We start from the raw sequence: 13,248 nt of genomic DNA on the forward strand, positions 1-13,248 counted from the left end.
TATATTTTAGAAAAATTATACCATATTTATTATAATTAACTAATTTATTTAAATTCTTCAATCTATTGAAATTAGTATAATAATTCTTATATTAAATAGATAGCACCATTGTCTTTGCGTGAGTGAGTGACTTTGTGATGAAATATACTTCATTTCATCTTAAATGTAAAAGTCCTGTTAACTAATTTTATAGAATTAAAAAAATTAAGACAACCATTTATAATTATTTTATAGAGAATTTATAACTTTTTAACAAAAAAAATTACATCAATCATTTAATAACCAAGCCTTTCAAGAATATCAAGTTGATCCTTAAAAACTATCTTCATCTGATTGCACTTAAAGGGCGGTATTCATCGGCATTCTACTAAATGAGCCACACCAATTAAAGGGTAGTATTATGCTAAAAAAAATATTAAATTTTTTTGCATTTATTAACTAATTCGAACTAATTACTTCCTTAATTTCATGAAAGGAATGATCCCATACGAGAACCGGAGGAAGTAGTTTAATTTTGACGGGCATAAATGAAAGAATCATACCAATGGTAGTAATGGAACACGCAACAATGAAAGTAAACAACTTTGGTCGACATCAAACAATATTATATATAAACAAGATTGAGGATTCATTATCTGTTTATTAGATTGGATAAACTTTAGACGTATTGCCAGTGTCACCCTAACGTCTTTAACAAATCCAAAACCAGGTTTAATGTTGTATGTATGTGACCCTTGGAAACTCTCGTGAGACCAGTAACAAGTAATTTATAATTCCTGTGAAAACTTAACTACAGTATTTAAAGTACATGTAGGTATTTTTTTATTATCAAACTCCTATCATATTGAATCTAATCTGATATTAATTAACTTGTGTGACTATAAAGTAGGAAAAATTGCTCTTTAAGCTTGGATTTGGCAATGATAGCTGGATATAATCAGTGATTTGTGAAATCAAAAGGTTTCATTAACTAATAATAAAGTGTTAAGCTTTTTTCAGGATGTCGAAATCATGGTAGGTTTTTTACACCAAGATTTGTCTTGTTCGTGACTTTTTTTCCAGACGATGAACATTAATTACGTATATATCTTTGTCCTTGGACCAAGTTGGCACTAAACCTATTCTTGTTGAAAGAGATAATACATTTATATAAACAATCTTTAACTTAGTTAATTCCGTGATCGATTGTTTTCGTCTAATAATTATTTTTTTTTTGTCAAGTTGTTTGAAGTTGCACACAGACATTAACAAATTGTAAATAATAGTTGCAATTGTGAATATAATAAAAATCTTGCAATATATGTGCAAGCCACCCAACCAAATTTTAACATCTGTGGAATATATCATATTTAAAATCGCCATACAATTACATCTACAATTGTTATGCCATGTGACAATTAGAAACAATGGTTTTTACATAACGAAAGAAGACCAAAAAAAAAAAAAGAGGGAAAATTGTTTTATAACCCAAGGATTTAATGCTCGTCATTAATTAACCTCTGGTCCGGGCGATATATGTTCATATCACCTCTTACTAAGAGTGGAGTGGAAGAATGCGGGATTTAATGAAAGTCTATGTGCTTATTATTCTCTCAGAAAGAGTTAGATAATTAGACTATAAAAATTAATAGAATTAGTTAAATTTGTTGTTGTCAAAATCTTAGAATTTAACATTTTTATAATTTTAACTTATAAAATTGTGTCACTTTTAAACTCATGTTAGCTGCGAACTTAGTTAGAATTACAAGTTCACTTACCAAGTCTATTGTTTTTAAGTTTTTAACTTACAAAGTCATGTCAATCTCAATTCGCTTTCAAATTAAACTTGTTCTAAATTTTTAAATTTATTTACATTTAATAACTCTATATGTGAATTTCATAGAAATTCTTTGTTGAATATAGTAGATTCTGAAGTTTGATAAATTTAATTTTAATTATTTGAATTTAAAATAAATTTAAATGAAATTATTGTCATTTTTATATTTTAATTATTTAATTATATATTTTTAATATCAATTTATTAATAAAGTAAACTTTTGCGCCTATACGATTCGAGCTTATAATTTATATCCCAATCATGATGATTAAACTCATAAGTTTGGCAATTTTGATTAAATCAGTTATTTATATAAAATATGGGTTGACTTTCCTAAAATATTTATTTCATAATTTATATGAAAAATTATCTTATTGGTACAAACCTCCCTTTAATAAGTGTAATAACAGGGATGGTTTAAAAAACTAATTTTGAAAGATAAAGTAGATCCTAAATTGAATTCTTAAAACAACCCTACAAATAGCTACTATATTTAACATGGAAAGGGGTAAAATATGTGAAGTTGAATTATGTCCTTGTCATATAAATATCTAATAGTGAAATATCTTTTTTTTTTTTAATTTAATCATTCTGCATACTGAAACATAAAAGGAGAAATAAATGTCAATTATTTTTCCACAAACAACAACGAAAAAAGAGTTGAGATCAATCAAAATCGTGCTGGCTATAATTTCTAGCCGTGGATGTCATTTTTCCTTCCAGTTTGAATTTTCTATAATTTGGAGCTCTCAATAAAATAAATAACAAGATAATTGTAAATAGGGACCAAAAATATAATTATACCATAAATAAAAAAAGCAATACAAAAAAATGTGTATGGGATTTTTTATCCGATGATTTTTTGAAAGAGGTTTTTTCTTTCCTCCTCTTATTGTTATCTTTCCGTGTTTAAATATCTTCTTTTTCACTCTATCAATCGAAATAAAAAGTTTCATAGCATCAGAAAAAAGAACTTTTTACCCTTGAGAAAAACAACTTTTTAAAAATAGTTAAAAGAAATTTAGAACTGTCGAAATATTTTCGACAAATACATCTGACATTCTGAAATATTTTAAAATAAATTCAGCATTATGGAGTATTTTTTATATGTGTTTAGCATCCTGAAATGTTTTTTTTTTGTTTTGGTGCCAAATGAATCAAAAATATCTTTAGATGATAGACACGCCTAAAAACATTTTAAAAATACTAAATGCATCAAAAAATATTTCGAGATACTTTAAAATATTATGTGTACTTAAAAAAAAATATTTTGAGGGTGCTAACACTTCTAAAAATTAAAACCAGAAAGCTCCTTAAACCAGCAAAACAGCAAAAGGTGCCAAAACCTATTGTCGTTTTAGGCACCTTTCCAACCATTTTTATTCGCTTTTTCACTGAATAAAGGCTTCATGATCCTCCTTAAGCATTGCCGTTGTGGGGTTTCAAAGTTTTTTTCTTTTTTCCTCCATCGGATTTCAAAGTTACTTTCCGCGACTTAGCACTGAAATCTTGGAATGTACAGCTTATATATTCCAAATTTTAACAAGTACATTTATGAGGGGCAGAGAATATTTTTTAGTCCTAATTATAAATTATTGAGAGAATTTTTTTTATAAATGTACAGTTTTGTCTTTTATTTATTATTGTATTAATTTTGTTTGGATGAGGTATAATGTGTATTAAATAAAGATAAAATTAAAAAATATTTAATTTTAAATGAGATTTAATAAAATTTAAGATTTTTCTTAGTTTGTGTAAAATATTTTAAAAGTAACTTATAGATAGAATCAGAAAAGTACATCTGAGTGTAGGAATTTTTGGTCTTTTTTTTAAAATTTGATGCTGACCTTTGACAATCTATGACTCATGCACCAAATTTTAATGTGGAATATTTAAAAAGTTTGTTTAATATATGTACATTTAGGTGCATAAAATTAATACTAACTCCAATCCTTAGTATAAGAGCTAATTAAAATTTAGATTTAATTTCAAATATAAGACCTAATTACTTTATTTCTTATCTTTTTCAAAATATTCCTATTAATTACAAGGAGTTCTTAACAAGAGATAATTACAATCATCCAGTACACATGATTGAGAATGAGAGTTTCGGGATACTAACTAATTATTTGTGACAAATAATTTTTTTAAATATTTTTAAATTAATTATTTTACTATTATATTAAGTATTGGTAGTGGTAGTTCCTTTTTCTCACTTGACATATACAGATATGATAATTTACAACTTATATTCTAAATTTTAACATAAAATTCCAAGGGGGGCCATATTTAGCCAGCAAATAGTCTCTCCATTTCTCTTCCTCTTCATTTTCATCCACTTTTCATGTCAACCATTAAGATTAAAAGTTTAACGGTTCAGATTTCATGTTTTTAAAAAAAATTTTGTAAAGTATTTTTTTATTATTTGAATTATACTAACTAAAATTTAGTGGTTTTATTTGATATTATTTATTTTGAAAATTTAATATTTTTTAAATATGAAATATAAACTATTAAAATCTCAATCTTATGATTGAGATGAGAAATGGATGAAAATTGGAAAAAAAAAAGGTGAAAACACCTCTTGCCCCACATTTAGCCAATAAATATAGATGCAGGATATTAGACAATTTGATACAAGGTGCGAGAATTTAAAAAATGTGACCTAAATCTTAAAAGAAAATCCAGATGTATTAAATTGCAATTTTACAATGAAATTAAATTTATCTATTTGTGTAATTTTTTTTTAGTCACCCACTCATTACGCTTTGCGCCGCCCCAGGGGCGAGGGATGAAAAGGAGTCATCGGGTGGATGGACAACAAATATTCATAATAAGTTTCCTTGCATTTGGTATAGGATTTAAAATAATATTTTACTGCATAATACAAGACTCAATTATTAAGTTAATATTAGTTTTAAATATAAATTTTTTTAAAATTATTCCTATTAATACTCCTTCAATTAAAACTAAAATAAGAGAGGTAGGAAGGATATTAAAGAAAATAATTATGATATTTAAAAAATAATAATATGTATATTTTACATACCACAAGACAAGGACTTTTTTAAATTAATTTTTTAAAATACTCTATTTATTTATTTTTTTAATGAAAACTTCTTTGCCGTGTGCGCTCAGCAGGATAATTGGAAAAAAGGGCAATAAAGTCAGGAAATAGAATATGGTTTAATATTTAAAAGTAAAATAAAACTACTTCCGGTACTTAATATAAGAATTAGTTTACTAATTTGAATAGATTAAGAAAACTAGTTAAGTTAATTATTTGTAGTAAATAGATATTTTTTCTAAAACATCCTTACTAATTAAAAGTATTGATTAAAACTATTATTATTACAAGGATTACCTTAGAAAAATAAATAAATATGATAAACAAAATGAATTAAGATTTATATTTATAATAAAAAAAGTAGTATATATTTGTCTCTGCAGAGATCAAATAGAGATAGACTCTTCTAAAATACAGATGTAGAATGTAAAAATAGAGAGTAATAACAGTGTGATTGAACGAGAACAACTGTCGTCTATATTTCTCTTGATCAGAACGGTTTCAAACTTTATGAATGAAAATACTTGTCTAACAAACTTTAATTTAACTACTGATATCATCAAACAAGTGAAAAAAATAATTGAACCATAATATTTATATCTTATAGAGTAAATAATATGATTTATTACGCAAATTTTAAATTTACAATTTACATATCAGAATTGATGTTGAGAATTGAGATTGATATCTACTATGATTATCAGTTACATAAAATATCATGACAACAGTCTTAAGCTGGAGGCTATGATTAATTAAATTATTGTTCGGATAATGGTAGGACTCAATCAGCAAGCTGGCATGAAATTTAAAAGGATTCCTCGTTCTGTCAAAGTTATTATCATCTCCGATTATGTATTCCTTCTTTTCTTTCTTGGTTGGCATTTATAACTGAGTAGAACTTTATTCTTTTTTTTTTTTAAGGCACCTCTTTACCACTTTTTTTTTTTTGACCGGACTTTACCACTTCACTATCATACTGTTATAATCTATTGCCTGTTTGGAGGATTCAGACACATTTATTCATCTAGTTCTTTTTCTTTCTGTTACTATTTTTTTGCCCTGAAAAATAAAGCTTTGAAATTGTTGTCCTGTAAAAATTATGGCTGAGATCACCAATGGAATCTTTACATGTTTTCATGATAAAGTCATGATTAATTTATATTTAAATTAATCGGATCACAACTACAAAAGAAGAATCTTATCATGAATTTTCTTTTTTCATGCTACTTCCGGTCTAAATACAAGAATTAGTTAACTAACTTGAATAGATTAAAAAAATAAATTGAATTAATTATTTATAATAAATAGGTGTTATATTTCTTTAAATATTTTTATTAATCAAGTGTATTGACTAGAATTACTATTATTATAAATACCACTTTGAGGGGAAAAAATATAAATATAAGAGACAAAGTAGATTTGGTTCTTATATTTAGGTTCAAAATAACAAATACACGAGGTTTTATATTAAAGACCGGAGGTAATAATTAGTAAAACTCAAAAATTTTCTGTTTAAGAAAAAAGGAAAAACGCCAAATATTTTTCGTTTTTAAAGATGTCCTTCTCGCTATTTAGTTTTCTGTTAAAATCCAAGCATCTAATCTGTGAACTAATTACAACTTCTATTATTGATGAACTGATTTAACTAGTGGAGGTGCATGTAATTTATTGTCATATGTGAGGATTTGGTGGGTGGATGATTAAAAACGAATGAGTATCTCCACGACAATCTCTTAAAATGTGTTGTTTTTGAGGGACCTTGGCAATCTCGCAATCACCTGAAAAAAAATATTTTCGCATAAATACAAATAAATCTTTTTTATATACTTACCTCAAAAAAATAAGAAAAGTCTGGAACCAGACAATAAAAGAGAGGAGAGATAGGGACAGCGGAAAAATTTCTCACCTGAACGGGATATTTGAGCAACTTTAAAATCATTTTTTAAACCTATTTTGTAATAAATTGAGATAAATTGTTCTACATATTTATTTCTCATATTGTAAAAGTATTTTTAAAATCAAAATTTTATTTTTACCTAAATACTTGAAGATCCCAGCCACGCGTAGCTCACCTAGAGGCCATAACAGCATTTTTTAACTGTGTCAGCATTCTCTCCTGCCATAGAGGATGACGGGGGATTAATTTATTCAATCGAAAAAGATAAAGATTAGGAATTGGGTTTTAATCAAGTTAAAAATTAAAAGATTGTGTTTCAACCGAATTAAAAATTGAGAGACTGAGTCGTATCGAATGATGCTTTATTGATTAAATTAAAACTCGAACAACCAAAAAATTAATTTTCTCTTAAATATTTCACTGCTTAGTTTTATCTCCGCTAAGGCGGTGAGTGCTTTTTCATTTGCTGTTAGTTACTCCCTCCGTTCCTTATTATAAGAGACGAATAATCGAATTACGTTGATCAAAAAAGCAGTTAAAAGTAGTTAAGAACAATCAATGTGTAAAAAATATAATTTTTTTCCAAAAATACCCTCATTAATAAGGAGAGAGAGTATGAGAGAGAACAATTAAATTATTGAAAGAAAGAGAAGTGAGAGGGAGAGAGTGTGTGAATTGGAGACAATAAATATGGGTAAAATAGGAAATCAACACAAAAAAGTAGAGACAACTTTTAAGTGTCTCTTATATATAGAAACATGCCATAAGCACCAAATGTCTCTTATAATAAGGAACGGAGGGAGTATAAAATAAAAATATTTGGCAGAAATGTACGTTTGGTATTAAACTGCTGCGAGGAAAGGTGACAGGAAACCGGGTCGAATTTTTCCTTTGGTTTGGTGTTAGAAAAATAAGGGGGGAAAAACAGAAGAAAAAGACTGCTTTTATTCTATTCCCCACTCAGATTTAAATAATAATTCATGCACAACTTGGAAGTAGCAAGGCAATCTTAAGTCGTCTAAACCACACACCAAATTATTAAATGACAAATGGATAGAGAGGAAGATGGGAGGGGATTCCATCTTAGCCAAAAATGTGCACACAAGCATTAAATATTGAATTTTAATGTTTAAAACTGTGTTATTATATTTTAAAGAAATCACACCCACAGCTGTTCCAAACCAGGAAACCACTCAAAGGCGCCTGTTACCAAATCTTAAAACTATGGGCACTTTTGTGGAATGACCAGTATATCCATCCATATTTCGTGAATCCCAAGTCCAAACGCGTCATCTATGATTTATCAAGGTTTGTTTGAAATGGTGATAAAATTATTTTTAAATAAGTTTTTAATTATAATTTACAAGATGTAAAAAAATATGTCAGAAAAATTTTATTTTAAATTATCAGAAATACCTACTGAGCTGTGAGGGTGTCAGGGCGGCAACAAGAAGGATAATTTGGTAAAATAAAAGGGTGAGCCCGGATTGGCACATGAGATGAGCGTCCTGGGTTTAATGATTCCCATGTTGTGTGAGAAGTGAGCACAAGTGATCGAAATATCACTTGTGGGACCCACGTGCTTCTTTGGATAAGCCCTCTCCCTCTCCCTCTCTCTCTTCTCTCACTGTTTCGGATAAAGTCTCAACTTTGTTCTCCTCCCAGCCCCCACTCCCCGCTTCGCACACCAACTCACGATTTTTTCTTCATCATGATTAAAAGTCTAAATTTTTTGGCCTTTTTTTTTTTGGACTGAAAAGTGTTTTTGCCAACTAAAAATATAAAATCTTAAATGAATGAAACTGCAATCTTCTCTTTCTTGTATTCGTTCATCTGACGATGATGACACATTATATTAAGCTACTCAAACCGTCTTAATATTTTCCTGTATTTCTAAACTACGTTAACACCATCATATCAATATAAAAAAAATCTGCCCAATAATTTTTTTCATTCATATCATCTTTAAAAAAATGTCCATTCACTGCTTCCATTTTGTTCTATTCACTCCCAATATAACATATTCCTTTACACTATTGTATCAACGTCGATGGTATTCTTACCAAAAAAAAAAAAAAAGATTATTTGATGTCTGTGTGTTTCATGACTTAACTCCCATAAGTCATAGCCTCTTAGGTTTTTATTTAAGTAATTTTTATATTATTATGTAAGAAAAATATTTGAACATTTGCAAAGTATAGTTCTCTCCCTAGACCTATTTATAAGCTTTAAATTTGAGAATCAATATGGTCCATTTTATAAGTTTTAATTTGAAATTTGTCTTAATATTTAATGTATTTTATATTTTACTCTTAATTGTTTATTTTTTCTCTTTTATCATACTCTGTCTTTTTATATTTTTTTCATATGTTCCCTTTCATTTTTTTCATTTATTTTAAAAACATATTTAAAAACAAAACTATATTTTTAACTTATTTATTACTCTTTTTAAACTAACATTACTTCAGATCCTAATTATAAAATAATGTTTATAGAATATAAATAAGGTTTTATAATTAAAACCAGATATAATAATAAGGGAAAATTGCAATTAAAATCCTGGAATTTGAACAACACAGATAGAAACCCATGACAGCTTGACTATGGCTTTTGACAATAATAATAATATGTCATGAAATTGTCAAAACCCATAATGAAATTGTCACGGATCTTTATCTGTGTTTTTCAAATTCCGGGATATTTTTTGTGATTCCCCCAATAATAATTGGTTATTTAAAATAAATGATGAAAGAGTATACACTGGCTACGCGGGGAATGATTGGTCAAGCTGACATGGCACTGCGCTGTTCATTGCACCAAACAACAAGCATGTCCCCCTGATTACTCCCGCCACTGAACCCATGACATGTGAGCTAATCAGAACAAAGGAGCATAATAAATCCAGGATTAGATCTTCTTATGCTTCTGCCCCTCTTCATTTCTCTATTCTAATTATTCTCTTTTTTCAATGATCATATCAGAGGACATACATTAATTCACACGTCCGAAAATTGGTTCTTCATCAACAAAATTTCCCTCACATCATGCTTTTCAAGGGAAAAGATTATAATTTTTCAGAAAATAAAAACTCAAAGCATTTTGCAGATTCACCAAGTTATTTGGAAGTGACTAAAATACAAGATTCTTTTTCTCCTGTTTTTCACACAAAAAATATTGACATTAAATTTTTTATATTTATTATGTCAATTTTTAATGTCCCATTTTTAAATTATTAGCATTTAATTACCAAATTTACATGAAATAAAAAAGACACATGACCATGATATAATAAATATAAAGAACTTAACATAAGGCTTTTTTTTTTCACACATGAACAATAATAAAACATAGTCCCCCTTGTACCTTGAAAGAAAGGAGAGTTAAATATCTTAAGTAAACCAATTATCATTAATTACTTTATTTCTTCTTAAAAAAAATCATTCCATCAATTTACCAATCAGCATTGATCTTAATAAAAAAAGATTTTAACTACTTAAATATGAGATCATGAGGTGTTTGGGTAACCCCTTAATCACTTTTCAGAAGTGTTTTTTCGTAAATCGAGATAAATTCCTCCACATATTTACTTCGCATACTGTAAAAACACTTCTAAAACCACGGTTTTGTTCTTATCTAAACACTCTCTAAGTTCAGTTCTTATGAATGCAAAAATACTTTTAAAAAAACTACCCCAGTTAAATTCGATAATCATTTTTTTGACTTGAAATTCGATAATCACTAAATCTGACTAAATCAGATAGTTATATGAAAAAATATCATTCTTGCTGATCGAATAAGACCTAGTCTCCACTTTATATCGGATTTACATTGAGTACTCATCAGATCTGGACGGTCTAGATTTATTTTTATTTTTTAAAAATAATTATTTTAATAGGTATAAAATAAAAAATAAAAATAATCTCTTAACTATCATTTTTTAAAAATATAATTTTTTTAATTTTAAAATAATTATTTAATAATATTAAATTTGAACGGTCCAGATTACTCATACGGTGATCAACATTAGTTGCTCATGAACGGGACCCCTTTATATCCCTGTAATTGGTGTCAGCACCAACTCAACGAGTGATTATTAAATCAACCCAAGAACTTATCATGTTCGCAGCGTCCAGGGTTTGCAGGGTGGAGATGCGGGTCCCGCGTAGGGCCAGACAGCCATCGCTTCTTTTGTATATAAATCGCAGACATATCCATATGAGCTGCCCAACCCAACCCCACAGATTTCCCACTTCAAGCAGTTCTGAATCCTGATGTACAGAAAATCGGAGATGTTTCCGGCCACTCGCCTGATTTCCGACGAGATGTACAAAAACGGCGATGTTGCCATGAGTTTTCCCGATACAGTTTTTGCGTTTTGGGAGGATGTCAACTCCTCGTCGAAGAATTCATCGAACTCCGGCGACTTTCTGGATGAAGACAACGAGGAGTACGAGAATTTCGGCACCCTGCAACACAACAAAGCTTACTGGGACGAACAAGACCAGCTCCTCCAGGTACTAAATCAGATCCCAATATTTCATACAAGAGCCACCAAAACTTGATTGACTTTTCCCCACAAGTCAAGTTTACCAATCTCTCATCTCGTCGCTCAGAAAGCTAATTCCTTTTCTTTTCCATCCTTTTTTCAGGCCACTTTATGCAGAACAACCTCAATAGAGTCAAAAATTCGGCAAGCCACAAAGCAGGCTCTAAGAGAATCAAGCGTATCATCGGGTATGCAAACGCAATGCGCTTGCCGGCGACCGGCGATGTCGTACGGATGCCGGAGTTGCCTCCAGAGAGAAATATGCGATCGCCTTTTGAACCAGGGCTTCAATTGCTCCATTTGTCAATCTAAATGGAAGAGCTCTTCAGAAATCCCATCAGGTATATCCATGATTCCAATTATAAAAGAGGGAAGGAAAAAAAAAAACAAAACAAAACTTCCCTGAAGAATTAAATTAAGAAAATTTAATAGTGAAATATTAAAATGCTTCTCTGGTAACTATTTCAGGAGAGCACACCTATCTGGAAGTGACTGATAAATCAAGCAGTAAAAGAGGAGAAGTGAGGGTGGTGATAGAGTTAAGTTTTAGAACTGAATTCGAGATGGCACGTGGGAGCGAAGATTACAACAGATTAGTTAGCCGATTGCCGGAAGTATTTGTGGGAAAGGTTGAGAGATTAAGAGTGTTAATTAAGATTTTGTGTTCGGCTGCTAAGAAATGCATGAAGGAGAAGAAAATGCACTTGGCACCGTGGAGAAAGCAGAAGTACATGGAAGCAAAGTGGCTGATCGGAACCTTCGACAGGTCGGCGGTGGCCCTGTCGGTGGCCGGAGACCATGTCCGGCCACTGAAACCCAAGACTTCAATGCTCACCTGTGACTTACTGGAGAACATTCCCGGCATGCGCCGTACTGTAGTTGAGGTTTTGTGAGATGAGAGTTGAGAAGAGGATGAAGGAAAATTTTGCTCCCGCGTGTTGGTCTCATTTCCTCTTTAATACCAGTGAGAAATAAATAAGATTTAATGGGGTGTGTGTGGATATATAGTTACCCAGACTCATTCCTGAGCTAACTTTCACTGGGTTAAAAAATTCACTCAATACCTTTAAAATTTAATATGACGAGCTCCCAGATTCCTCCTAAACTAACTCTCACCAACCTTATGTTTGAGTCAAAAATATTCACCCCATCCCTTTAAAATTATATGACATTTTTAACTAATTTATACCTTCAACAAGTTGGTTAATGGCCTTTACAATTGCTGGTAAAGAAAAAAAAAGAAGACCTTTACAATTATACATTCTTTGTATATTTATCTAATGAACGTTTGAATTCTTGCCAAAAAAAAAAGTTCATATTTAATATATGGCAGAATTTTAAATAGAATTGATTTTAAAAAATGATACTTGGGAAAAAAAAATGTCAAAACCTTATTAATTACAATCCTAATTAAAGACATTTTTGGGAAAAGGTTTATTGATTACACCTTAAAATACTAAAAGAATGCTATAAATTTGTTAACATAATACTATTTCTAACCTTTAATATAAGAGTTACTCCCTCCGTTCCTTATTATAAGAGACATTTGATGCTTATGGCATGTTCCTATATATAAGAGACACTTACAAGTTGTCTCTACTTTTTTGTGTTGATTTACTATTTTACCCATATTTATTATCTCCAACTCACACTCTCTCTCCCTCCCACTTCTCTTTCTTTTAATAATTTAATTGTTTTCTCTCATGCTCTCTCTCCTTATTAATGAGGGCATTTTTGGAAAAAAATTATACTTTTTACACATTAATTGTTCTTAACTAATTTTAACTGTTTTTTTGATCAACGTATTTCGGTTATTTGTCTCTTATAATAAGGAACGGAGGGAGTAGTTAGTTAATTTAAGTATATTAAGAAAGTTTGTTAAGTTAGTTATTTATAACAAATATGTGTTATCTTCTTTAGAA

At 29.5% G+C, this 13,248-nt stretch overlaps 1 protein-coding gene across 1 annotated transcript; it reads left to right on the forward strand.

The window, feature by feature from the left end:
* Window positions 1–11,042: 11,042 nt before the first annotated feature.
* Window positions 11,043–12,349, forward strand: LOC114739122 (uncharacterized). Its single transcript, XM_028927165.1, has 3 exons — window positions 11,043–11,294; window positions 11,430–11,667; window positions 11,795–12,349. Exons 1-3 carry the CDS (start codon window positions 11,052–11,054, stop codon window positions 12,217–12,219), a joined length of 906 nt encoding a protein of 301 aa, XP_028782998.1. The 5' UTR covers window positions 11,043–11,051; the 3' UTR covers window positions 12,220–12,349.
* Window positions 12,350–13,248: the final 899 nt, after the last annotated feature.

The sequence above is a fragment of the Neltuma alba genome, unplaced genomic scaffold, assembly GCF_004799145.2.
Source record: "Neltuma alba isolate B1F8T4 unplaced genomic scaffold, ASM479914v2 tig00013773_pilon, whole genome shotgun sequence".
NCBI classification, from domain to species: Eukaryota; Viridiplantae; Streptophyta; class Magnoliopsida; order Fabales; family Fabaceae; genus Neltuma; species Neltuma alba.

Bases quoted from the DNA above. Each gene is read 5' to 3' on its own strand.
- LOC114739122 (XM_028927165.1), top strand. From the start codon at position 11,052: ATGTACAGAAAATCGGAGATGTTTCCGGCCACTCGCCTGATTTCCGAC. The intron at 11,295-11,429 runs GTACTAAATCAG...TCCTTTTTTCAG, and splicing joins AACAAGACCAGCTCCTCCAG to GCCACTTTATGCAGAACAAC. The intron at 11,668-11,794 runs GTATATCCATGA...TAACTATTTCAG, and splicing joins CTCTTCAGAAATCCCATCAG to GAGAGCACACCTATCTGGAA.